Raw genomic sequence first — 25,136 nt, forward strand, 5'->3', positions numbered from 1 at the left:
TGTGGTGGGAATCACCACCTGACATCTTTCAAGTCCTTCATGGTGGCACTAATCTTGGCAGTCCCCCAGGGATGCAGTATTGCTTTTGAGTTACTGTTTTTCTAGGTCAAAGCAGCTCAGATAGCTTCCACTTGGCGTTTCCAACCGTAATTGCCCTCACTCCACAGTTCAGGGAACCAGTGTGGAGATTCTGCCAGCTGCTAAGTATGTCTGTTCCAATTATGCATTCTGGAACTTTGGAATATCCACAGGATGGCTTCAGGAACTCACCAAATCTACTGTAAGATGGACTGGAGCTAAATCTCCATTGATCACCTGACCTCCACAAGCCCCTACTCTGAATGGTGGGCCACAGCAGCATTTTGGGTCTTCTGGAATTAGTGTCAGTTCAGAACCAGAGTCCAGTAGTCCTCGAAAGATCTGATTATTTCCTTTTCCCCAATGTAGTTACTCTGGTAAAAGGCCAGAGGTCCCTTTGGTGAAGGCTGGGAGAGAGAGTATAAATTTAGTGGTTCCTTCTTCAAGGCAACCCACCTCCCCTTCATTCAAGAGGTTCTGGGTAATACAAACTGGCTCAAGTGTGGGAATTGATTCAGGGGTAGTTGACTGGGGGGAGGGCAAGATTGATGACAAAGGGACACAAGGAAACTTTGGAAGGTGTTGTGTTTGTTCATTATCTTGCTTGTGGTGATGGTCTCACAGGTGTATACATATGTCATCTTATCAAGTTGTATGTATACTTTGTATGTGGGAAGTTTATTGTACATCGATTTTACTTCAACTAAACAAAAAATTTTTAATGTACCTTTTACAAGACCGGTTAGGAAATAATTTCTTGCTGTTCCAGCTATTTAATATCAAAATTAAGTGATCAGGAATATTTCTTGTTAAAAATCACAATAGAATCATACCTGCGATTAAAAATTCTAAGTATGATGTGGCTTATTTTAAACGGGCTTTTTGAAAACGTTTCAGTATTATAGGAAACCTTGGCCATACTCTTGAGAATATGGGTCCCGTTGCAAGATCATACCTGTCATTGTGGCAGGTGAGGAGTGGCCTTAACTTGACAGCATTAAATAGTGGCTCCTCTGACTGATGCCCCACTCTCTGAGGCCACAGACACAAGCCATCTTCTTTTTAGTTTCCTTTCTACCACAGGTCTGCCTGTAGGGAGATGGTATATTGCTGGTTATGATGGCAGGAACATTTTGAACCAAATATTATTCAAATTTAAATTGCTTTTATTGCCGTTAGATCAATCCGTTGGCATTTAGAAAGAGAAAGAGAGCCTGAATCAGATTTCTAAAATCTCAAAACTACAGCAAATTTTTCAAGAATTTAAATAGAATTTTGTCCCTTTAGTCAATTAATTATCCACTTTGTTTTTTATTTATATTTTGTTTAAAGCTTGGCATTAACTTATGATTCCATGTTTTTTTGTGGGATTGTTGTTGTTGTTCTTGAAATTAACAGAGTGTAGTGACTGAATTGTCTTACGTTTTCCTTTCGAGATAGTCATTCTGATTGTCTTTCCTGGTGTAAAATCTTTCATAGTCTGTTCTTTTAAAAATATGCTCCATTAAGATAAATGTGTCATTATCTTGCCCTCAAATGTAAATTAACGAAGGCTTTTTCTCATCCTTGAATTCTTCCATTCCTTAATTATTGTAATCTTCCCTGAACTCTGCATACTTTTTACAGTTTTTACTTGAGATGCTTCAAAGTAATGTATTTTCCAAATTATCTACTTACCTCTTGTTGTCTACAGATAGCCTAAAATCAGAACAAAACTGTTTTTCCTGTACATCAAATTTCCAAATAAAAGAATGTAGAGTAAGAACAAAACCTTGCTCAGTGATACACGAATCCCTTCGTGAGTGTCCCTGACAGTTACCTGCTGTCTGTCTGAGGGCTGTCCCTGAACGGGAGGTGCGATTGTGTACGGTATTCTCAAGGAAGCCCCTTCCATTATTGATCAACTTTAGTTGTGCGGAAAAATTTCCGCCTTAAAAGAAGCCGAAATTAGTTTCCTGTAACCTCTTCATGTCCATCCTTAGAGGATGGTTGCATCCTCTAAGGAATGTAGGAAAGTCCTGTTGTTTCTCCCAGATGTTGCTTTAGGTGTTTGAAGATCCTTTTACCTCAGGTAACCCTTCCTAGTTCTCTCAGCTGTTCATATGAAATCATTTCCAGGTCCCTCACATCTTGGTATCATTTTGAATAAATGCTAAATTGTCAACATTATAGATTTGAATGATTGCTCTGTGGCTTTTCTGTGAGTCTGATTTCTTATTTCCTGTATGTAGCGTGTGCTTTTCTTACTAACGTGTCTCCTGCTGGTTTTTATCGCCTTTCGGTGGAGAACTTTTTTATGTATGTTACTGCTGCACGGGAAGACGTCCTCCGGGTCACTGGTACCTCTGCACGGGAAGACGTCCTCCGGGTCACTGGTACCTCTGCACGGGAAGACGTCATCCGGTCACGGGTGCCTCTGCACGGGAAGACGTCCTCCCGGTCACGGGTGCCTCTGCACGGGAAGACGTCCTCCCGGTCACGGGTGCCTCTGCACGGGAAGACGTCCTCCCGGTCACGGGTGCCTCTGCACGGGAAGACGTCCTCCCGGTCACGGGTGCCTCTGCACGGGAAGACGTCCTCCCGGTCACGGGTGCCTCTGCACGGGACGCGTCCTCCCGGTCACGGGTGCCTCCATCAGGTTTTCTGCCTGCCCCTCCAAGAAGGAGCCCTTTGCTTGCCTGGGGCTTTGTGAACCATGATAACTGAATACATCCTCACCTGTCCTGAGTCAGGACACAGGTTCTGTTCGCAGCTCTTCCATCTCTCATAGGGCTGTTTGTCTCACTTTCTCTGTCTTTGAAATGTAAAAAATGTTTGCCACGAGATGTTTATTTGGTGGTTCATTGTCCATCAATAAAACATGCTTTCTTAATGTGTTTCATTATACTGTTATAAACATGATGTTATATAAATTCAGGTTATCAACATAATGATTTTAAACAGAGCTCAAATTATATAATTCAGGTCAGGGATTGACAAACTAGTCATACAACCCACAAGCCACACCCATTTTCCTCCTGTTTTTTTGTGTGGCCTGTGAGCTAAGAATGGTTTTTATATTCTTTAATGGTTGAAAAATGTCAAAAGGTGAACACTATTTTGTGACATGTGAAAATTATACAGAATCCAAATTTGTGTCCATCAGTAAAGTTTTATCGGAACACAGCCACGGTCGTCCCTTTGCTCATCACCTCTGGCTGCATTCGTGCTCCCGCAGCACGACTGAACAGCTGCTCCAGAGACCGTGTAGTTTACCAAGCCTGAAGTACTCACTGTCTGGCCTTGTATTCGTTATCTGTTATCCTGCTAAGTACCAAATTACCTCGGAATTTAGCAGCTTAAAACAACACTGATTTATTATCTTAGAGTTTCTGTGGACCAGGAATCTGGGCACAGCTGAGCTAAGTCCTCTACCTCAAGGTCACTCCCAGGCTGCAGTCGGGGTGTTGGCTGGGCTGTAGTTCTCTGGGCTCAATCGGGAAAGCATCTGCTTTTAAGCGCCTGTGGTTGTTGGCAGCATTCAGCTCCTCAGGGTTGTTGGACTGAAAGCCTCGGCTCCCCACTGACTGTTGTCTGCAGACCACCCTCAGTTCTCCACGTGGGCCTGTCTCCTTGAAAGCGTGCAGCCGGGAAGGCAGTAGAGAGAGTCCACCAGGAAGATGGGATGTTTTGTAACCTAATCGTGAAAGTGGTAGCCTGTCATCTGTAATATTGGTTATAAGAAAGCCTCAAGGTGCAGCCCAGCCTGAGGGGAGGGAGGGAATTACGCAAAGGCCCTGAAAGCAAGGAGACCAGGATCACTGGGACCACCTTAGAAGTCTGCCTACCATGCGTCTTGTACAGAAAGTTTTAGGTAACTAACTTCTCTGTCCTCTAGGTAATCATGTTAATACACTGATTTTGTGTGATGTGCTATAGTATTCTAAAACAAAATCAAGCAGTAATTTGTTGTAGTTTGTGTTTTATCCACATGAATTAGTAACACCTTGAATTAGCTCATTTGTATTTAAAACTTTCTTCTGTATCATTATAGGGACGTTGCTTTTAGAGTTATGTATAGAATAATTACAGGTATCATTTCTTGCCTGGTTTTAAGATGAATTGAAATTTACTTTTTTCCTGGCTTTCTTACCCTTATATCTTTATGATAAAATCCTTTATTGGCATATTTTATGAAGCCTTCTTGATTCCCAATATGCTGTTTGGTTTTTTTCTTTTCTTCCGTTTTAGTTATTTTTGTTCCCAATAGCAGCATCTATGTTTCCAGGGTTTTTTTGACTAGTTACCCCCCAAACCTATAAATGTTTGTCGTAATAGCTATTTATCTGCACATTCTTCTACGTGACACAATTGCAGCAGCTTCAGACTGGTGTCCAGTGATGGGAAGCCTATAGCAAGGAGAGGAGCAGGGTGAAAATGACCCTTCCTTTGGTACTCATGTTCCCAGCTTCCTGTCTTACTTGCTTTCATCATCCTTTGGATCCGTTTACTCCTGCCTCCCTTGCATCAGTGTGGGGTAGAGCTGAATCATACTGTGTTATTAATTTGCCCTCTGAAGCACTCCCTGGGGGGCGGGGGAGGGGAGTAGAGGGTTTAGAGCCCCGAATAAAACATAGATCTGGGAGGACCGACAGAGTTCACACAGGCTGAGGGTAGAAGAAAATGCCTTTCAGACGGTGGGAAATACCCACAGGGGCCTGCAGATGGGGGCTCAAGACTCCTTGGCATCCTTGGCAGTCTATGTACTGCACTCAGTGGGTCCGTGGTCTTGCAAATGAAGTTCATGTTATTGTTCCTGTTCTAAAAGTAATGTTCATTACTGTGTCAAACATGCCTAAGGGGAAAATAGTAATAACACCCAGAGACAAACACTGCTACGACATCTTTTTAGTCTTTTTCACCTGTATAATGTTATGCTATACTAGAAATATAATTTCCTGTTTTACAGTTTTTGTCTCAATTTGAAAGCATTATGTAATTACAAACCTATCATAAACATAATTTTGTAATGGCTATATGTTTTTGAGTAGATACGCCATAATATGCTTTATTCCTCTAGTGTTGCACAAAAATTTAGAGTAAGTGACGTTTACTGAAAACTCTTTCTAACTCAGGTAGGCATGTAGGTAGTTCTGTAATTCTGGGACCACATGGGAACCAGGAAGTGAAGGTCAACATCATTAAGTCACAAAGTAGGAAAGAATTGTGAACTTTTAAATGGAGGACAAAGAGAAGCAACCCATGAGAGTGCATGCCATCCGCAAAAAAGTGAAAAAGTTATCGCAGGCCTCTATTGAAATTGAGTAAGAAAGATCCTGAGTGAACAATGGAAAACAATCAGACACTTATTTGTTCAGTAAATATTTGTTGAGGACTTGCTATGTGCTAAGGAATGTTCTAGGCTCTGGAAATAAAGCAGGGAACAAAAAATGCTTTTTAAAAAAAAAAAAGTCCCTACTCCTTTAGAGCTTACATTTTAGTTGGGAGAGATAAATAATGGCACATAAATAAATAATAGTCTATCATTTCCATGAAGAAAAGTAAAACAAAGGAAAGGGATAAAGAGTGTGGGGGGAACAGCTAGTTTTGTTCGGATGGTTAGAGAAGGCTACTCTGATAAGGTGACACTTGAGCAGAGACCTTAGTGGAGTGGAGTGACATGATGAGCACCGCCCGTTATGTTTGTGCTTACGGTCACTGACACTTTTTTTTTTTTGCGACAGTTCTTTATTGCTCTATTTCAGTGAACATACAAAACACGTGTGCAAAATTTCATGGGTTCACTTTTTCCATCACATTTTATTATGAAAAATTTCAATTAACCTATTACAGTGGACACACATATACTCACTGCCGTGATTCTATCATGAATATTTTACCATGGTTGCTTATTACATCTCTACTTATCTATCCACCCGTCTCTCTGTCACAGGTTTAATCTTGTTGTCCTTACCCTTTACTCCACGAGTTAATTGTGTATTTCTTTTACCACAGGGGTTTTCAGAAACTTAACATGTATGAATAGGAAGAAATTTTATATTAATTTCTAATATTATTATAGACTTTAATTTTCTTTCATTTTTCTTTTTACATATAATTCCTCAGTCCATTCGGGTTTTACTTGGGGTTCTGCAATAAGGCAAGGGTCTTGCCTTGTTTATTTATTTCCCAAAAAACTGGTCTCCCCAGCACATTTATCAAACAGTTCGCCTTTCCTGTGTTGGCTGGTCACTTTTTAAAAGCGATATGAGTTTTTCTAGATGCCTAGGTATTTTTCAAGTTGGTTTTTCTGTTCACTTGATTTGCCTGTTAATTTATTTTACTAGCACTTTTTAAAATTTTGTTTTATAATACATTTTAATATGTAGGCACATGCTTCCCAATTATTTTCTTTATCAAAATTTTCTTAGCTATGTTATATGGTTATTCTTGTAAAAAATATTAATATTATCCGTATTCTAAAATACCTGGTTGAAATTTATATCCATATATGTATACTTCTTCCTTGCTTTTCTGAAAGGAATCTTTCCTCATCTGTAAAACAGGGATAATAATAGCAGCCTTTTGATAGGATTATTGTAAGGATTGAATAACAGGCGTGACGTGTTCAGCGTGATACGTCAACTCAGGGCCTGTTCTGATTTCACAGAAGGCTCTGTGATTTACTTGGAAGCAAGGAAAAATCGTGCTAGGTTATAACCAATTCAGAAGTCAAGCACATTGGAAGAGGTGAAGCACAGCAACCCCTGAAAAGTGTCTCCCCACTCTTGTTGCACGACGCTCTGGTGTGGTTAGGACAGGATGTCCCAGGACTCCCTGCCAGCGTGCTCACTTCCGCCATGCCCATCCTGCAGAGCCAGTGGTCTGGGGTTCAGATTGCCATTCATACAGGGCATCTGGCACTAGTTTTCCTTAGCTTTCTAGAAGGACACAGCATGACAACATCAAATCCGTCTTCACTGGGGTCCTTCCAACCACCTACCTGGTTTCCCAGCCCAGAAAGGATGCACTCAGCCATTAGGGATGAGACACATGGCTGGGTGTGGACCACCCCAGCATGGGAAGCTCAACACAGGGGCAGTATTTCGTGCCTGAGACAGTTTCCAGCATCCCACAAGGACAGCCTTGGGGATAAGGGGTAACACACAGAAGCTTGTATTTTCTGAAAGTGTTTTAAGTAGTCCTGGACCAGAAAACCCTGAGGGCCTACGTGCCTGCTCAGACGTCAGGCCGGGCGCAGGTCCCCTCAATGGTAACCTCCCAGTAACCCGGCACGGCCGACATGTCACATTTATCTTGGCCCAGTAGGTTTCAGGGAAACAGTATAAGAAGGTAAATCCAAGATTATCTTCCCAGGAAGATTTAAGCCTTCTGTGAGCTCTTTCTCCTTACCACCCCAGCTCAGTTTCTCATCCTCTTTCTGGCATGCCGTTTCCTCACAGGAAGAGGCTTCAGAACTCCGCACATGCTAAGGAAACCCTGTGCTGTTCCGTTCACAGGGAGACAGCAGGGAGCCTGAGTGTTCTTCCTTCCACAAGTCTCCTGCATGGCTCCTGCTTTCACCTCTCCAAGTTGGGTGGGTGCTCACCACCATCTGCTCGGGTCTACTCCTGTTGGTCTGGCCATGTCCTTTTCACTCAGGAAAGGCAAGGTTTGGGACGGTCACAGGAGGTTCTTGGTGTTCCGTCATCAGCACTGTTTTCAACAGGAATTCCTTCAGAGTTTTACTCAGGTTTTCCCTGATCTGATCCCTGCCTCATCCGAATCTCAAACTCTAGTTCCCTGCACAGAGCCCCTGCCACACACCCAGCTTACATACCGGGGCTCGTCTGTGTGCCCAGAGCACCTCCCAGAGGCATACACAGCTCTCTCTGCTCTTCTCTCCGGTCTTGGCATCTCTGTGGGGCCATGCCTGATTTCGGGTGCTCTCGGCTCTCTTGCTGCTCCTCCTCTTAGGGCTGAACCCACCACGGTCAACATGACTGACCATTCCTTCTTCCAGTGCCTGGAACGAAGTAGACTTCTATAAATGTCAGATGTCTCAGGTTTAGGAAGTCATAGACGTAGTGTCAGTACCTCAAGTGACGTCAGCCAAGTGCTTATTTATGTTTGAAATTCATGTTCAGAAAAAAGAATGTCAGCAACCACGTATTGATAGCCTGATCCTTTTACACAGCAAGTTCTTGCCTGCAAAGGTACATTAAAGGTGGGGAAAATGGAAAAGACTACGCTTATTATTCCCGGTGAGACAGGGCTCCCAGTTTTCTGTCAGATATGCCCGCGCCTGATTGGAGGAGAGGATTATCTCTAATGCTGAAAACTCTGCTGAGTAGTGAGCAATGGGAGAAAGCTGGAGAATAAAAAAGAAAAGAGGGTACTGCTTATCTTTTTACTTGTTCTACCATCGTTTTCTTAGATTCCTAGGTTGGAGTGCTAGAAGTAGAATTTACTTTGAAATGAACAACACCGCTGGAGTTTTCAATCAAACATTACAGTTCCGCTATTATTTCACAGTTCCTCAGTGGCTGCTTGCCACAGTCTCTGTGTTTCTTTGTGGGTTGCCTAAGGAGGAGGGAGTATAACAGGTAGTAGCTCATTTTATCAGACACTTGCTGTGTTCCTGGTGCTGTGCTTAGCACTGTACACCGTGTCTGAACTTATTTAAGCGTCATAATACCTGTTTCAGGTAGGTACTGTTGTTATCCCCATTTTACAGATGAGGAAACCAAGGTACAAAGAGATTAATTAACTATTTCAAGGTCAAACAGTCAATAAGCAGCAGAGCTAATTGCACTCTGAGTTTGAACTCAGTCTGGCTCCAAAGTCTATGTTCTTATCACATTATACTGTCTCTTACAAATTTGTTGTCTGTTTTTTTGTTCCATAACAATTACTCATATTTTAATGCACAACAGGGGACTCTTTTCCAAACCCAAGTAATGGAGTAACTGTTTCTCTCCATGTATATGCTGTGTTCAGCTTGTTAATTTTAATCAGTCCCTTCCATTCTTTCTTTCTCATTAAATTTTTGATCTGGCTTTTAAAGGGGGGCAAAAGTACATTTGGTTTGGATCAATTTCTTCTGTGACCTTAGAATAAATTCACATATTTCATCAAGAAGCTGGATTATCTCAATTTTTTATTTTCCCTAATGATAAAAAGCCAACTTGACTCCATCTTTGAATGCCACTTGCTTTCTAGGGCCTGCCGGTCTGTTTTATTGTAGCAGGTCATGAAGCAGATGCTTTCATCCCATGAAAAGCCCGAGGTCTGGTGTTCACTTTCAGATATCAAGCATTGAGCCATATCCACGTGGTTTCGATTCTCCCTGTCTCCGTCTTCCTTGCTTCTGCATTCCCACTGGCCCCTTATGTTCGCTGGCACACAGGGAAAGAGAACTGAGGCAGGCATGGCCGGGGTTCTCTCTTGTGCTTTCAAAGCTGAGTAGTGAGCTCACTTCCCTGAATTTATTAAGAGCTGTCTCCGTTAGGAAATCTTTAATCATAGAATCTAGTCTATAGAGAGAAGATCTAATCTGCCCCGAGCCTTCCTTTTTTATCACCCCCAACTAAATATTTGGGATGGTGGCTTCTTGTTAGGATTGACTTATGTTGAAAAAAGGTCCAATACTTTTTCTTTCTGCTTATTTGAGTTTCAGAAATTTGATTTCATATTTTAATTATTTTTATCTCCATGTTTTACATGTAGTTCAATTTCAAAATGTGTTAAACTATACTTGTTTTTGCTAAGAATACCATCACTATAATTTCATCCTCTGGTTGTTTTAACAGCAAGTTTTATCTGCTTACAGGAGAATATTAAAAAGCGAGCCTCCATATCCCCAAGAGATGAGTGCTTTAGCTAAAGACCTCATTCAGCGTCTTTTGATGAAAGATCCCAAGAAAAGATTGGGATGTGGTCCACGTGATGCGGATGAAATCAAAGAACATCATTTTTTTCAGGTGAAATGTATTGCACAGGTGGTTTTTTTTTTTTTATGTGCCCTGCTGTTTTGGGGGAGTTTGAACATGGTCCCTTTTGTTGTCAGTTTCTTCCTATTTTCACGTATATTCTGCCTTTTTAAAATGACAAGGACCCTTCCAGAAGGATCATAATTCTACTTGTAGAGACCTACACGGTCTTTTTCTCCCTAAATGAAGCGGGAGTGGGAAAGATCATAACATTTGATTTTCTAAGTACTACAGTTGACCCTTGAACAACGTGAGGGTTTTTGACCCCCCTGTGCAGTCAAAAATCCAAGTGTAATTTTTGACTCCCCCCAAACTTAACTACAGTCATCTCTCAGTATCCTCAAGAGGATTGGTTCCAGGACCCCACCCCCACCCCACCCCTTCCTCGGTCACCAAAATGCAAGGATGCTCATAAAATGGCACAGAAAGCTGCATACAGTCGCCCTCTGCATTCGCAGATTCCCAACCATGGATCAAAAATACTGTTTTGATCCGTGCTTGGTTGAATCCTTGGATGCAAAAACCAGGTTTAGGGAAGGCCTACTGTATATCTATTGAAAAAAAATCCACGTGTAAATGGACCCACACAGTTCAAACCCGTGTTCTTGAAGAGTCAACTGTAATTAGAGTTTCTGAGTCTTCATTTCCATTTATGATCTCAAGATTTTAGGCATACGGACTGAGGAGACTTTTATTATATTTTTACTTCTCTCTCAGTTCATGTTTTATTAAACCTTTTAGATAGTGATTTCATCTCTTGGTTTCCCAGGAGAAATCTTAGAAAATTCAAAATCTACCTATTTCTCATTTACATATCTGCAACATGTAGAGAATTATTCATTTATCTTCTTTGTCCTTGAGATAGTGCTTTCTTATTCTGAAAAAGCTTAATGAGAACGTTCTATAGAACAGAAACACATTTGCTCAATTTAGTTTGCTTAATTTAGTACCCCCAAAAGCACCAAAATTTTAGATAACTGGGGGGAAAAGTTAAATTGACTGAGTTGGCTTGTTATTTCAGTCTTAAGTAGTCAACCTGGGATACTGTGACCTTGCTTTCTAAAACCCCTGAGCTTATGACTTTGAAATAATTTAATCATATCAACAAGCATGACCTAAATATTTATGGCCTAAAGGGACTGTCCAAGTTTTATTTTTATTCTGCAAACTGAGCTTTTACATTATTAGCACCAAAACAAATGAAAATAGCATACTAAAACAGAGAAAACTCTGCTGTAGAGTAAGCTTTCATGTTGTTCTTTATTGTTTTTTAAATATAGAAAAATAGTGATTGAGAATAAGAATTATCTGCACTTCTGTGCTCCAAAAAGAGAACATTTATTTCAGTCTTTCAGTATAACCATTTAAAAAAATTTTATTGTACATCTTACAAGAAGTTCAGTAACATAGTGAAAAATACATTTAGAGTAAAATTAATTTCTCGGTATGGGTTCATAGGTTCATATGGCTCGAAAAAGTTAATGTTTGAAAAGATGATTTCATATATCTTACTGAGAAGTTTGGCTTAAAAATTAATAAGGTAGAATTCAAGAAAGTATTCAAGCAAAATGCCCCTGCCCATCATATTTTCCTAGGATCTTTTTCTCCATGGTTCCGTGTATTTGTGACTATTATATCCTTCATAGTAGAGAAATTTCTTTCTTCTGTAGTTTGGAATAGTAATTTTAGATTATTCAATTTAATTATCTTGACTTTTTAAATGACAGGGACACATTAGGGAAACCCAGAATTTGACTTGTAAAGACCTAAATAGAATAGAGGTGGAGAGGATCCTAACAGCATTCAATTTTGTGCATACTCAGTGTTCTGCTAACAACATGTTTCCTTAAATTACCCCTTTACTCTAGAAGTGTCTCATAGTGTATGTACAATAGCCAAACACAAGTCATATGCTTATAATGAATACATTACAGCTGCATAGAGGAAAGAACACTAGAAAGTAAAGAGAGTGTTCGAATCCTGACCCTTCCACCAGCTAAAGTTTAAGGGAAAAGGTTGGTTCTTATTTCTGGGCTTTAATTTCCATCTGGATCAAATAAAGGAGATAAACTAAATAATCTCTAAAATCCATTCCAGCTGAAATTTTTGAAGATCTGTAATTTTAATGATTTTATATTTATTGCCTCCACAAGAGGGCATAATAAAACATTTTTACGTTAGTTGATTAAACGTACTGAATGCCATCAACCTAGAAATGCAAGTTTCACATTTTACCATCTCTGAAATCAGTATACATCTTACAATGGACAACATCTTACCATTCTAATTGGTAATGTTGTGTCTTTCTTAATTGTACATAAATAATGGTATGTTTTACTATAAAAAATGACATCTTAGATTCAAAGAAATATGTTAATAGGATATCTGTAGGACTCAAGTAAGTATTATCTGAGGTTGTTTTAAGTGATAGAAGGAGCATAAAGAAAACGGGAGGGTTGCATTTGAATAACATAAAACAGCAATTTATCAGATTTTAAGTATCTGACATGGTGGAAAGGGGCCTTGGATTATCCCATGGGGAAGAGAACAGGCAATGTTTATAATGCTTGAATACAGTTGAATAAGGAAAGAGTGGTTACATCAGTATGTTAGTATCATTTAAACCTATAGATGTAAACAAATGCATGACTTCTACTGAGTTTATTTTCTAATTATCCAGATGACCAGGAGGAAAAGCAAGTACAGGAGGAGTTAACACTGCCTCTAGAAAATAGGAATCTGCCTTTAGACTTAATGTTCATAGCCACAGAGCATTTTAAAGCCCTTTATTACAGTTTTGTTTTGGCTTGATACCTTTTACAGGAGGCTCAGACCAAATGTAATTTTTGTTATTCCTAAAAGTAAACTAGGTGTCCGGGTGCCCCCCAGAGGACAAGCTGAGACTCCACCGTGACGTAAAAGGAGTCTCAACTTTCAGACACAGCCTTGGGTGGACCTACAAGCTGCAGTTAGAAAATGTACTCATGCTTATAAAAATATTTTTTAATCATTAATTTGAAATATATGCCCCTCTTTCTAAGGTCAATTAAAATCCTAATCTGGCTTTGTTATTCTTAGAAAATAGAGTTTACCTTTGCCGATTTCTACTTTGTACTAATTTTCTTTCTCTGTTTTAGAAAATCAATTGGGATGATTTAGCTGCCAAAAAAGTGCCCGCACCATTTAAACCAGTCATCCGAGATGAATTAGATGTGAGTAACTTTGCAGAAGAGTTCACAGAGATGGATCCCACCTACTCTCCCGCAGCGCTGCCCCAAAGTTCCGAGAGGCTGTTTCAGGTAAGCCCCAAGACGGCACTGGCCAGGTGTGCTTTGAAAGAAAAGGTTAATTTTCCCATATGAAAGCTGTTTTGGCATCTTCAAAACAGGATTCTCTAATCTCTTCAAAATTATTAAATACAGAGATATTGCAAACTGAAGCTTATGATTTGTTAAACAGCAGCCATTGTTTATGTGTTTATTTTTGAAATAAAAATGTGTTGATTTTATACCTGAAATTTTATTTCTGTTCAGGCTCCTATAGAAAACACAATACTACGTTATTTTACCTCCATTCATATATAATATTCTTATTTTTTTCCAATTATAGTTGACATTCAGTATTATTTTATATTAGTTTCAGGTGTGCAGCATAGTGGTCAGACATTTATGTAATTTATGCTGTGATCCCCCGATTAGTACCCACCTGGCACTGTACATAGTTATTACAATATTATTGACTATATTCCCTATGCTGTACTTTACATTCCTGTGACTATTTTCTAACTACTAATTTGTACTTCTTAATCCCTTTACCTTTTTCATCCAGCCCCCCCCCAAAGCCCCCCTCCCACCTGGCAACCATCAGTTTGTTCTCTATCTCTGTGAGTCTGTTTCTGTTTTGGGTTTTTTTGTTTATTTTATTCTTTAGATTCCACATATAAGTGAAATCATGTTATTTGTCTTTCTGTGTGATTTATTTCACTTAGCATAATACTCTCGAGGTCCATCCATGTTGTTGCAAATGAAAAGGTTTCACTTTTTATGGCTGAGTAATACTCCATTGTATCATATATGTACCACATCTTCTTCATCTAGTCGTCTATTGATAGGCGTTTCGGTTGCTTTCATATCTTGGCTATTGTAAATACTGCTGCAGTGAACACAGGGGTGCATATATCTTTTCAAATTAGTGTTTGGATTTCTTTGGATAAATACCCAGAAGTGGAACTGCTGGGTCATAAGGTAGTTCTATTTTTTTTTTAATTTAAATTTATTGGGGTGACAATTGTTACTAAAATTACATAGATTTCATACATTACATAGGTGTGCAATTCTATATCACATCATCTATAAATTACATTGTGTGTTCACCACCCAGAGTCAGTTCTCCTTCCATCACCGTATATTTGATCCCCCTTACCCTCATCTCCCACCCCCAACCCCTTTACCCTCTGGTAACCGCTAAATTACGTTCCCCAGATAAGGTAGTTCTATTTTTAATTTCTGGTGAACTTGCATACTGTTTTCCATAGTGGCTGCACCGATTTGTGATCCCACTAATAGTGCATGAGGGTTCCCTTTTCTCCGCATCCTTGCCAGCACTTGTTTTTTTGTTGATTTATTGATGATAGCCATTCAGACCAGAGGGAGGAGGTATCTCATTGTGATTTTTATTTGCATTTCTCTGATGATTAATGACATTGAGCATCTTTGCACATGTCTGTTGGCCATCTGTATGTCCTCTTTGGAGAAATGTCACTATAGGTCCTCTGCCCATTTTTTAATTGAATTATTTGGTTTTTTGGTGTTGAGTTTTATGAGCTTTTTATAAATTTTGTATATTAACCCCTTATCAGATGTATCATTGGTGAATACCTTCTCCCATTTAGTAGGATCTCTTTTCATTTTGTTGATGGTTTCCTTTGCTATGCAGAAAACTTTTTAGTTCGATGTAGTCTCCCATTTGCTGCTTTTTTCTTTTGTTTCTCTTACCCGAGGAGATATATCCAAAAAAATATATTACTAAGAGAAATATCAGAGTTTATTGCCTATGTTTTCTTCTAGGAGTTTTATGGTTTCGGGTCTTACATTTAAGTCTTTAATCCATTTTGAGTTTATTCTTGTATATGGTGTGAGAAGGTAAAACAGTTTCATTTTTTTGCATGTATCTGTCCAGTTTTCCCAACACCATTTATTGAGTAGACTGTCTTTACCCTATTGTATATTCTTGCCTCCTTTGTCATAGATTAATTGACCATATAGGCATAGGTTAATTTCTAGGCTCTCTATTCTCTTCTGTTGATCTGTGTGTCTGTTTTTATGCCAGTAGCATGCTGTTTTGCTTACTATGGCCTTGTAGTATAGCTTGATTATCAGGTAGCATGATACCTCCAACTTTGTTCTTCTTTCTCAAGATTGCCGTGGCTATTCAGGGTCTATCATGGTTCCATATAAATTTTAGGATTATTTGTTCTTGTTCTGTGAAAAATGCCATTGACATTTTGATAAGGATTGCATCAAATCTACAGATTGCTTTGGGTAGTATGGACATTTTAACGTTAATTCTTCCTATCCATGAGCACGGTATATGATTGCATTTATTTGTATCTTCAATTTCTTTCTTCAATGTCTTACAATTTTCTGAATACTGGTCTTTTACCTTCCTGTTTAAATTTATTCCTAGGTATTTTTTTTTATGCAATTGTAAATGGGATTGTTTTCTTAATTTCTCTTTCTACTAGTTAATTGTTGGTATATAAAAATGCAACCAATTTCTGAATATTAATTTTGTATTCTACTTACTGAATTGATTTATGAGTTCTAATAGTTTTTTTTTTCTTTGGTGGAATCTTTGGGGTTCTCTCTATACATACAATATTCTTTTTTTTTTTTTTTTTCAACTTCCAGTATCATTTATTTTTCCTAGAATCTGTATACAATTAACTGTAGCAAGACAGTGTTCAGTATTAACCCTCATTTACTTAGGCATACAAAATTTTATATGCAACATGTGGACTTTATTACAGAATTTGGCCTTTGTAAACTAGCTTACACATCAAAGTTACTCTTTGCTTATCTGTCCTAACCTATTAATAAGTGTTGTACCAACAGACCCCCTCCCATAGCTTTATGTAAACAGATGATTCCTCCCCTTAAAACAAGGTGAAAAAACCCCAAGTTCCCCACCCAGAAAATGTTAACCCCAAATTATCAAATTCTAGTTTCAGCAGATGTAACACCAGAAATAGGTTATAGGCAACTCTAAGTCTTACCTAAGTAGTACTATATGGGAAGTTACAGTGTTGACCAAAAGAACACACAGGTTTCTCATTAAACTTTGTTTTAATGGGTCTCAAAATTCTGTGACAGATTTTTGGTCAAGTTGTTTCCATTAAAAAGTACTGATTTTAAAAACTAATAACTTAAAAACTGCCACACAAAAAAACAAATGGTCCACAAAACATTCTCCTTTCCTTCTGAAGGTTTTACGATGCATTGTAATCATTAACCAGTCTTTTACTATTACACTTAAATGGCCAATTGAGACAAACAGTTCTGAGACCGTTCTTCCACCACTGATTAAGACTGGGGTGGCAGGTATAAGGGATAATATTCATTTAGCCTTCTGAGCTTTCTGGGCAGACTTGGTGACCTTGCCAGCTCCAGCTGCTTTCTTGTCCACTGCTTTGATGACACCCACGGCAACTGTCTGTCTCATGTCACGAACAGCAAAACGACCAAGAGGAGGGTAGTCAGAGAAGCTCTCAACACACATGGGTTTGCCAGGAACCATGTCAACGATGGCAGCATCACCAGATTTCAAAAACTTGGGGCCATCTTCCAGCTTTTTCCCTGAACGACGATCAATCTTCTCCTTCAGCTCAGCAAATTTGCAAGCAATGTGAGCTGTGTGACAATCAAGCACAGGTGCATATCCGGCACTGATTTGGCCTGGATGATTCAGGATAATCACCTGAGCAGTGAAGCCAGCTGCCTCCATTGGTGGGTCATTTTTGCTGTCACCAGCCACATTGCCACGACGAACATCTTTGACAGACACATTCTTGACATTGAAGCCCACATTGTCCCCAGGAAGAGCTTCACTCAAAGCTTCATGGTGCATTTCAACAGACTTTACTTCAGTTGTAACATTGACTGGAGCAAAGGTGACCACCATGCCGGGTTTGAGAACACCAGTCTCCACTCGGCCCACAGGGACAGTGCCAATACCACCAATTTTGTAGACATCCTGGAGGGGCAGACGCAAAGGCTTGTCAGTTGGACGAGTTGGTGGCAGGATGCAATCCAGAGCTTCAAGCAGTGTGGTTCCACTGGCACTGCCATCCTTACGGGTGACTTTCCATCCCTTGAACCAAGGCATGTTAGCACTTGGCTCCAGCATGTTGTCACCATTCCAACCAGAAATTGGCACAAATGCGACTGTGTCAGGGTTGTAGCCAATTTTCTTAATGTAGGTGCTGACTTCCTTAACGATTTCCTCGTATCTCTTCTGGCTGTAAGGCGGCTCAGTGGAATCCATTTTGTTAACACCAACAATCAGTTGTTTCACACCCAGTGTGTAAGCCAGAAGGGCATGCTCACGGGTCTGCCCATTCTTGGAGATACCTGCTTCGAATTCACCAACACCAGCAGCAACAATCAGGACAGCACAGTCAGCCTGAGATGTGCCTGTAATCCTGTTTTTGATAAAGTCTCTGTGTCCTGGGGCATCGATGATGGTCACATAATACTTGCTGGTCTCGAATTTCTACAGGGAGATATCAATGGTGATCCCACGCTCACGTTCGGCTTTCAGTTTATCCAAGACCCAGGCATACTTGAAGGAGCCCTTTCCCATCTCAGCAGCCTCCTTCTCAAATTTTTCAATGGTTCTTTTGTCGATCCCACCACATTTGTAGATCAGATGACCAGTAGTGGTAGACTTGCCGGAATCTACGTGTCCAATGACGACGATGTTGATGTGTGTCTTTTCCTTTCCCATTTTGGGTTAGATTCAGCGGTGGTTTTCACTACACCTGTGTTCTGGCGGCAAACCCGTTGCGAAAAAGCCAATATTCTTTAATTCATGAACAGTGTTACCTGATTTTTTATCTTCAGTGAATAATCTTAACTGCTTTTCTAAAAAAATATAACTGCTTTTCTAAAAAAATATTTAGAACGGATTTTATATTTAGAAAAGGCTCTTTCTCAGACTTAAGATGAAATATTCTAACTATTAAATGATATAATAACCTCACTTCTTTGATTCCCATAGTATACTATTAGCATGCTTTAATCTGACCATTCAGACGCGTCTCTAGACATTCGCGACACTGATGTCTCACACTTGTCTGGCCACATAGCAGATATTTTAAAAAATGCTCATTGAATGAGTTAGTGATTGTTCTAGCTTGAACAGGAATCATCCATCATTATATCACTTTTGGTTCACATCATTCTGACACTTGATTTTATTCTTTTCCTAGAACTCAATTTTAAGTTTAATTATTTTAGGAAATATAATAAAAGTCAGATAATTGCTGAATTAGAAACCAACTGTAATGAAATTTACTTTTTTTTCTAGTTCGAAAAGCACTTGGACCACTTTGCTTAACTCCATCTTTTTGGAGAAGTTACTTGTGTTTATAAACGAACTTTTATCAGCAAAGCAAAAGAATTACAGCTATGAGTCAGATGTGGGGAGTCGATAGGGAGGAGATATTTTTCTGCCTCTAACTTTGAATTGGTTTAATTCTACCAGAAGATGGCATTATCTCCTTCAAAAAAGCATTTTTCTATTAATTTGAAATAACCTTGCATTTTAGATTACAAATAAAATAAAATTAGATTCACCTTAATAGCTATTTGAGCATTTTTTTATTATATCCATTTATTTAGTCAAATCTGTGCTAAACTGGAAAATTGCAAATCCATATTGTCCACCTTTCCTTTTGTTTTTTAGGGCTACTCCTTTGTTGCGCCTTCTATTTTGTTCAAGCGCAATGCAGCCGTCATAGACCCTCTTCAGTTTCACCTGGGAGTTGAACGTCCTGGGGTGACAAATGTTGCCAGAAGTGCAATGATGAAGGTAGATAGATGTGGTTAATGAAATGGCCTATTTATGATTTGAATACTAACACTGATTCTCAAGTCCAGTAAATGTAATAGACTTACCATTCAACTAAGATAAAATTTTAAGAAATGAATAACTGAAAATAGCAATATGTACCCTAGGGAACCATTAATATCAATTTGAATGAGCTCCTTTTTACAATGACAGAAAATTATGCATCTTAAGTAAATGATATAAATGAACATTGAGTGAGCTAAAGATGAATTTTAGAAGACTATAAATGTAGTCTGTTCGGATTTATTAACATTAGTGATGTCCTGTTACTCTACAGTTTTATTTATTCCTGTGTATTACGGATATTTTCTTAAGTTAAATGATGTTGGTTTCTTATCAGGACTCTCCATTCTATCAACACTATGACCTAGATCTGAAGGACAAACCATTGGGAGAAGGAAGTTTTTCAATTTGTCGAAAGTGCACACACAAAAAAAGTAACCAAGCGTTTGCAGTCAAAATAATCAGCAAAAGGTATAACCAAAAGGTTTCTGGCAGTCTCTCTTACGTATTCATCCTAGTCAATGGATTCTATAAATTAAGATTTTTATTTAAAGGGAAATCAACGACATATTGTAAGGTTTTTCACCCACAGGTTTAGCCATTCAGCTCCTCAGTTGATCTCTATGTATTTGTGTCTCTAATAGGTATTTTCTGATAAAGTCATCCATTTTAGACATAAATCAGAGTATAATAGGCCTTTGACTTTATTATGAGAAAACTTCCTTGTGGCAGTGATATTTAATCAGATTTGCTTAGTGAGTTCAGCAGCTGTTGCCATTCCTATTTGTTGTGTATTTGAAATACTTTTTTCCTGAAATTATTCAGCAATCTGCTGGTAGCTTTGAGAGCCATGTTGTTGTTTTGATAACCGATTATTCCCTCCATGATTATATACTCTTATTACCAAATTGTCAGGTAAGTAGGGCATCCATTTCTTCGTGTGATTAGCTTTTTTCTGACTTAGAAATAATCGTTTTCTCAAAAATAATGCATTACCTGTTCTGGTGGGTGGTTTGACTCATTACTTTCATGGAAAACTCATTCTGATACTTTGACACTCATATTCTGAATACACTGTAAATAAAAACAGAATTAGGGTTGGGCAATACTGGCATCAAAACTTGGTGAAGAAGTTTATAGAGGCTTATTATTTTATCTTGTAGGATGGAAGCCAATACTCAGAAAGAAATAACAGCTCTGAAACTCTGTGAAGGACACCCCAATATTGTGAAATTACATGAAGTTTTTCATGATCAGGTATTCCACATTTTTTTTCTCTGCATACTAATTCACATTCAAGTTTCTACTTTTCACCAGTTTTGTTGGTGCTACTAGGTCAGAGTCGGGACTATGGGACGTCATCCAAAGGGCAGAGAAACTACTGCACATACACTCTTACCCACCGCCAAACCCATGCATCCTTTCACTTCTGCTTTTCTCACTCGATAGTGAGAGTGAGAAATGTGTGACCTCATATGTGACCTGGAAGGACGACAGAAGGACAGGAACTCCGTACCACTGCCACAAGCTGCGTTGTACTTACTGCCAGTTCAGCTGCTACCACCATAGCTGAATCACTCGTACCTCTCAGGACTCACAAATTTTTAGCCTTCAACTTCCCTTTCATTTCTAGAATAGATCAGAGAGAGCTTTAAGCATGATTCGTGCAAGCTAAAGAACACACAGGAAGCAAAAGGGCAAAGATGCTCCCCTTTCATCTTCTTATTCCAGGTGGCAGTTTCTGCTCAGACCACAGCCATGTCACACTGCCCCCCTTCTACTCCCAGTCCTGCTTTCTAACAGGAAGCTAACCAGTGGATATAACTTTGGATACGGGAGGAGTGCCCTTGTATCAGGTCCTTGTGGCCTCCCCAGTTCCTGCACTTCCCGCTTCCTTGACAGAAACTGCTCCATTGCAGTTGTCTTTCCCCCTGGGACTGGGTGGGATAACCTAGCCCTAATCAAGACAACATGCTGGGCACAAGAGCTAAAACCAGTCATGGGTGGGGTTTGCCCTGACTTTTCCAAAGAAGAAACTGAGATTCGAAGGATCATGAGACTTGTCCAAGGTCACACAGCAAGTCAGTGAAAAATCTAGTTGGGAAAACCTGGTCTCCGGTTCTGGGCTCTCTTTGTTGTACTGCTGTGACATCCATGTCCTAGGATAGCTGTGGCCCAGTTCTCTACCACATGGAAATTTACCCAAGTGCTATGCCCACAAATGATCCATCCTGGTGAAACCAGGCAGCGGCAGATTCATAACTGTGATAACTGCTGCCATTTACTGTCACATACCTTATGTGGTCCAGATACTCTACACGGATTACCTTATTCAACCCTTACAGTAACTCTATGAGGTGAGAAAACGGAAACTCACAGAAGTAACAGGGTATCACAGATTGTAAGTGGTAATGCTGGAATCTGAACCCAAGCAGTCCAATTTCAGAGCAAGCTTTTAATTACTTTGCTCTGCTGCCTTAGGGGAGGCAGAAACACACCCTGGCTTTCACCTCAGGTGGCTGAGCAAAAATAAAATCATCGTCTTCTTGCTCTTTGGTTCTCACAGCCAGACAAGGAACATGTTTGTCACAGGGGCTCGGTATACACCTCTCCTGCCTCCACCTCACTGGGCTACTCAGCCACAGTGGGGGTAGTGAGTCCCCTGTCCACTGGAGGTGCTTGAGATGAGCCTGGACAACCTCTCCGTGAAGAGGAGTCCCACATTAATCAAGGGATTGGTGGATGACCTTCAGCGCCTGCTCTGTGGTTTTGCAGCAGTACCCCAGCTACAACCCAGCAAAGACTGGATCTCTGGCCTTCAGGCTGCTGTCAGATCCCAGGAACTGCATCCCTAATTTTTTATGTCACGAGTTAAATTTATTATTTGCTATTTTCATATAAATTGTTTCCTGATATAATCACATATGTACTAGTATAAATACATTATCATTCTAATATGCAGTTGTTGATATCTTGGGTTGTTTTTTCCATGATGGTGACACAGTTGCCTAGATCATCCCCAATTCACACAATCTTCCTTTCAAGTAATGGGTGAAATGGATTGAGGGTGGGTCTTCAGCCTCTGACTGTACAGCAGTGTAGTCCGTTGTGTGTACCATGATTTGTGCTTTACTACTCTCTTACTTTACTACTCTATTGCTGCTATAACAAGTTACCATAGAGCTAAAACAATACAAATTTATTATCTGACAGTCTGACTATCAGAAGTCCAAAATCAGTCTCACTGGTGTAGTCAGGGTGTCAGCAGGGCTGGTTCCTTCTGGAGACCCTAAGGGATAGTCCGTTGGCCTTTTGCCTTTTTAGCCTCGTAGAGATTGCCCACGTTTCTCAGCTTGTGAGCCTTCCATCCATCACTCCAGTGTCTTGTTTTCTTAGCCCCCTCTCATACTGCTGACTCGGATGGATAACTGAGATACCCTCCCCATCTCCCATTCCTCAGTCACACCTGCAAAGCCCCTTTACCATGTGAGGGAACATCCGCAGGCTCTGGGGAGTGGGATATGGCATCTTTGGAGGGCCATTATTCAAGCTACCACACATACATTTTCTCAGTGTCACCTGCATTTTATTGGGAAGGGTCCTAAAGTTCATAGAGGTAAAGGAACATCCCCAGGGTCCTAAGTGAGGAGCAGAACTGGAAAAAGGTCCAGGTTTGACTCCAAAACCTATCTTTTAAACCCCTGTAGGTATTGCCCCCATTTCTTTTAATGCTTACAGCACACCTTCATCTTGGACCTCATTGTCTAATGTAGAAACTCAAACTTGCTTGGTCTCTCGTAGTCTGGGAACAGTTCTCATATTAAAAGCGTTGTTCACCCATTACAGTCTGCACAATATGTGCAGGACGATGTATTTATTGTCTTTCTTCTGAAGCAATTCTGGATTTTGCTGATTCGCTGAAGTAATGTCGGTGCTATAATGCATAGCACTAAATCTGAATATTGATTGGATATATCTCTTTTTAAAGCATTTGTTTTTATTTGAGAGCTGATATAATTCCTTTGCTTTTTGATACCTCCTATGTTTTCTTTACGACAGTGTATGCAGAGCATAGTAAGTATATAATCATTTGAACTATTTAAGCTAATGTCATTGGGATCAAAAGCGATTATTTTTTGAAAGCCCACAGTGAGTTATGAGTAGGTGTTAACATGAACCCTGAAACTCATCTGTTGAGCCCTAAAAGGAGGCTTAAAGTGACATCACCAAGCAATGCCTTTTTTAAAAAGTACATTTGCCATCAAATGTGTGTGTTAGGTCTCCCCGTGGCAGCTGCTCATAACCCATCAGTACCCTTCCATATTATTTAAAGCAGTCAGTTTCACATTATTATCAGCGCTAGGTCACACTTTAAAAAGAAAGCTATGTAAACTTGATAGAGAGCATTGGGATGGAATTCAAATGAAAGAATTAGTTAAGGAAAGGATATATAAAGATTTCACTGCAGTACTTGAGATTTTCCATGACCAAAATAGAATGCTAAAAAAAGCCACCTTATACTTCAGCCCTTTCCTCTAAAACACAGGGGTTGCTAATGATTATTTCAACAAGGGATTATTTAAATGTATCAGTGCTAGTTAATAGTCAGTAAATGTTTCCTACGGCCATAAACGTGTCTTCATCAAGGCCTTGCACTTGATTCTTCCTCCTTTTCTAGCTTCACACTTTCCTGGTGATGGAACTTCTGAACGGGGGAGAGCTGTTTGAACGCATTAAGAAAAAGAAACACTTCAGTGAGACAGAAGCCAGCCACATCATGCGGAAGCTTGTTTCCGCCGTAAGCCACATGCACGACGTCGGAGTGGTTCACCGAGACTTGAAACCCGAGGTAGACGCGGACATGTCCTCTCACGTAACCCAGTCAGGTGTCATTAGCGAACGGCCCCCAAATACGTGTGGGCTTTTTTCTTTCTTTCTTTCTTTTTCTTTTTTTACTTTTGGAGCTTTCTGCTAAATAAGTACTTGCAAATATCATGTTTCTTGGGTTTTTTTTCTTTTCTATTTCAGGCCAAAAATAAATTTGTCCTTTTTTTTGGCCTGCTGATCATCCTGAGGTTCTATTTGTAAGTGTGAGAGCCTTTTATGGAAGAAATACTTTATGCAACAGTTGTGGGCTAAAAATAGCAATGGAAATTTTTGTAATGGAAAATTGTATCACTTCTATAGGTGTACCATTTTAGAGGGTTTTTTTTTTTAATGAAGTATTTTGGAAGCTTATTTTTCACATTTGTAATCAAATTGATTAGCTCAGAAATAGGAATGTATATAATTCTGTTCTAAATATTTAAACATAAAGAATTGTCTTTGTTTAATTAGTTATACCATCCTTATAGATGCTTTCCTTTGCTCGTGTACTATAATATTTATAGAACTGTGTAGCAGTGCAGAAGTAGCAGCTTTTATGTTTCTTCTTTGAAAAGGTTAATAAAGAAGGTTCTAACTCTAGAATGATCCCTTTATAGTATCAAAAATATGAAAATTCCTCCCTTTTAGAAAATCATCAAAATAATAATGAAAATTAGAAAATAAAACCCAGTAATTTATAAAAGAATAACAATGAATCATCTTTTGCCATCTGCAAAATTATACATATCCCCTCTTTAAAATGGAACTTCATTTTTAATTAGTGTGATTATAATGCATTTTTAAGTATACTTAAAATAATAATTTATTTGGTGTTTATTTTTTGTGTTAGACCACAAAAGAGTATTTTTCATAAAGCACCATTTTTGCCTTTTATTTAAGTATCTTGGATTATTGGTAGGAAGGGGTTGTTTTTAAAATGGAATTCTGCATTCAAATATTACTAACTGATTCCTGAAGTGAACTTCTGTCTTTGTACTTTCTGTTACTGTTATTCACATTACTAGCAATTAATCAAAAGTGAATTGTGTTTTGTGAACTTGCAACTATGATAGCTACCCCTCTGCTTCC

At 39.3% G+C, this 25,136-nt stretch overlaps 2 protein-coding genes across 4 annotated transcripts in view; one reads left to right on the forward strand and one right to left on the reverse strand.

Moving 5' to 3' along the window:
* RPS6KA5 (ribosomal protein S6 kinase A5) overlaps positions 1–25,136 on the forward strand; it is a 170,033-nt gene that overhangs the window by 117,026 nt on the left and 27,871 nt on the right. For all 3 annotated transcript variants that reach the window (XM_033107160.1, XM_033107162.1, XM_033107163.1), the window contains 6 exons: positions 9,890–10,040; positions 13,187–13,348; positions 19,014–19,139; positions 19,519–19,652; positions 20,345–20,438; positions 23,860–24,030. In XM_033107160.1, coding sequence (XP_032963051.1) covers positions 9,890–10,040; positions 13,187–13,348; positions 19,014–19,139; positions 19,519–19,652; positions 20,345–20,438; positions 23,860–24,030 — 838 coding nt within the window. The remainder of the gene's footprint in view (positions 1–9,889; positions 10,041–13,186; positions 13,349–19,013; positions 19,140–19,518; positions 19,653–20,344; positions 20,439–23,859; positions 24,031–25,136) is intronic.
* LOC117022925 (elongation factor 1-alpha 1-like) lies at positions 16,047–18,117 on the reverse strand. Its single transcript, XM_033107164.1, has one exon. It carries the CDS (start codon positions 17,589–17,591, stop codon positions 16,665–16,667), a length of 927 nt encoding a protein of 308 aa, XP_032963055.1. The 5' UTR covers positions 17,592–18,117; the 3' UTR covers positions 16,047–16,664.

The sequence above is a fragment of the Rhinolophus ferrumequinum genome, chromosome 6 (assembly GCF_004115265.2).
Source record: "Rhinolophus ferrumequinum isolate MPI-CBG mRhiFer1 chromosome 6, mRhiFer1_v1.p, whole genome shotgun sequence".
In the NCBI taxonomy this organism is placed as follows: domain Eukaryota; kingdom Metazoa; phylum Chordata; class Mammalia; order Chiroptera; family Rhinolophidae; genus Rhinolophus; species Rhinolophus ferrumequinum.

What these genes read in the sequence shown, in the direction of transcription:
- LOC117022925 (XM_033107164.1), bottom strand. Translation starts at nt 17,591, where the DNA reads ATGGATTCCACTGAGCCGCCTTACAGCCAGAAGAGATACGAGGAAATC.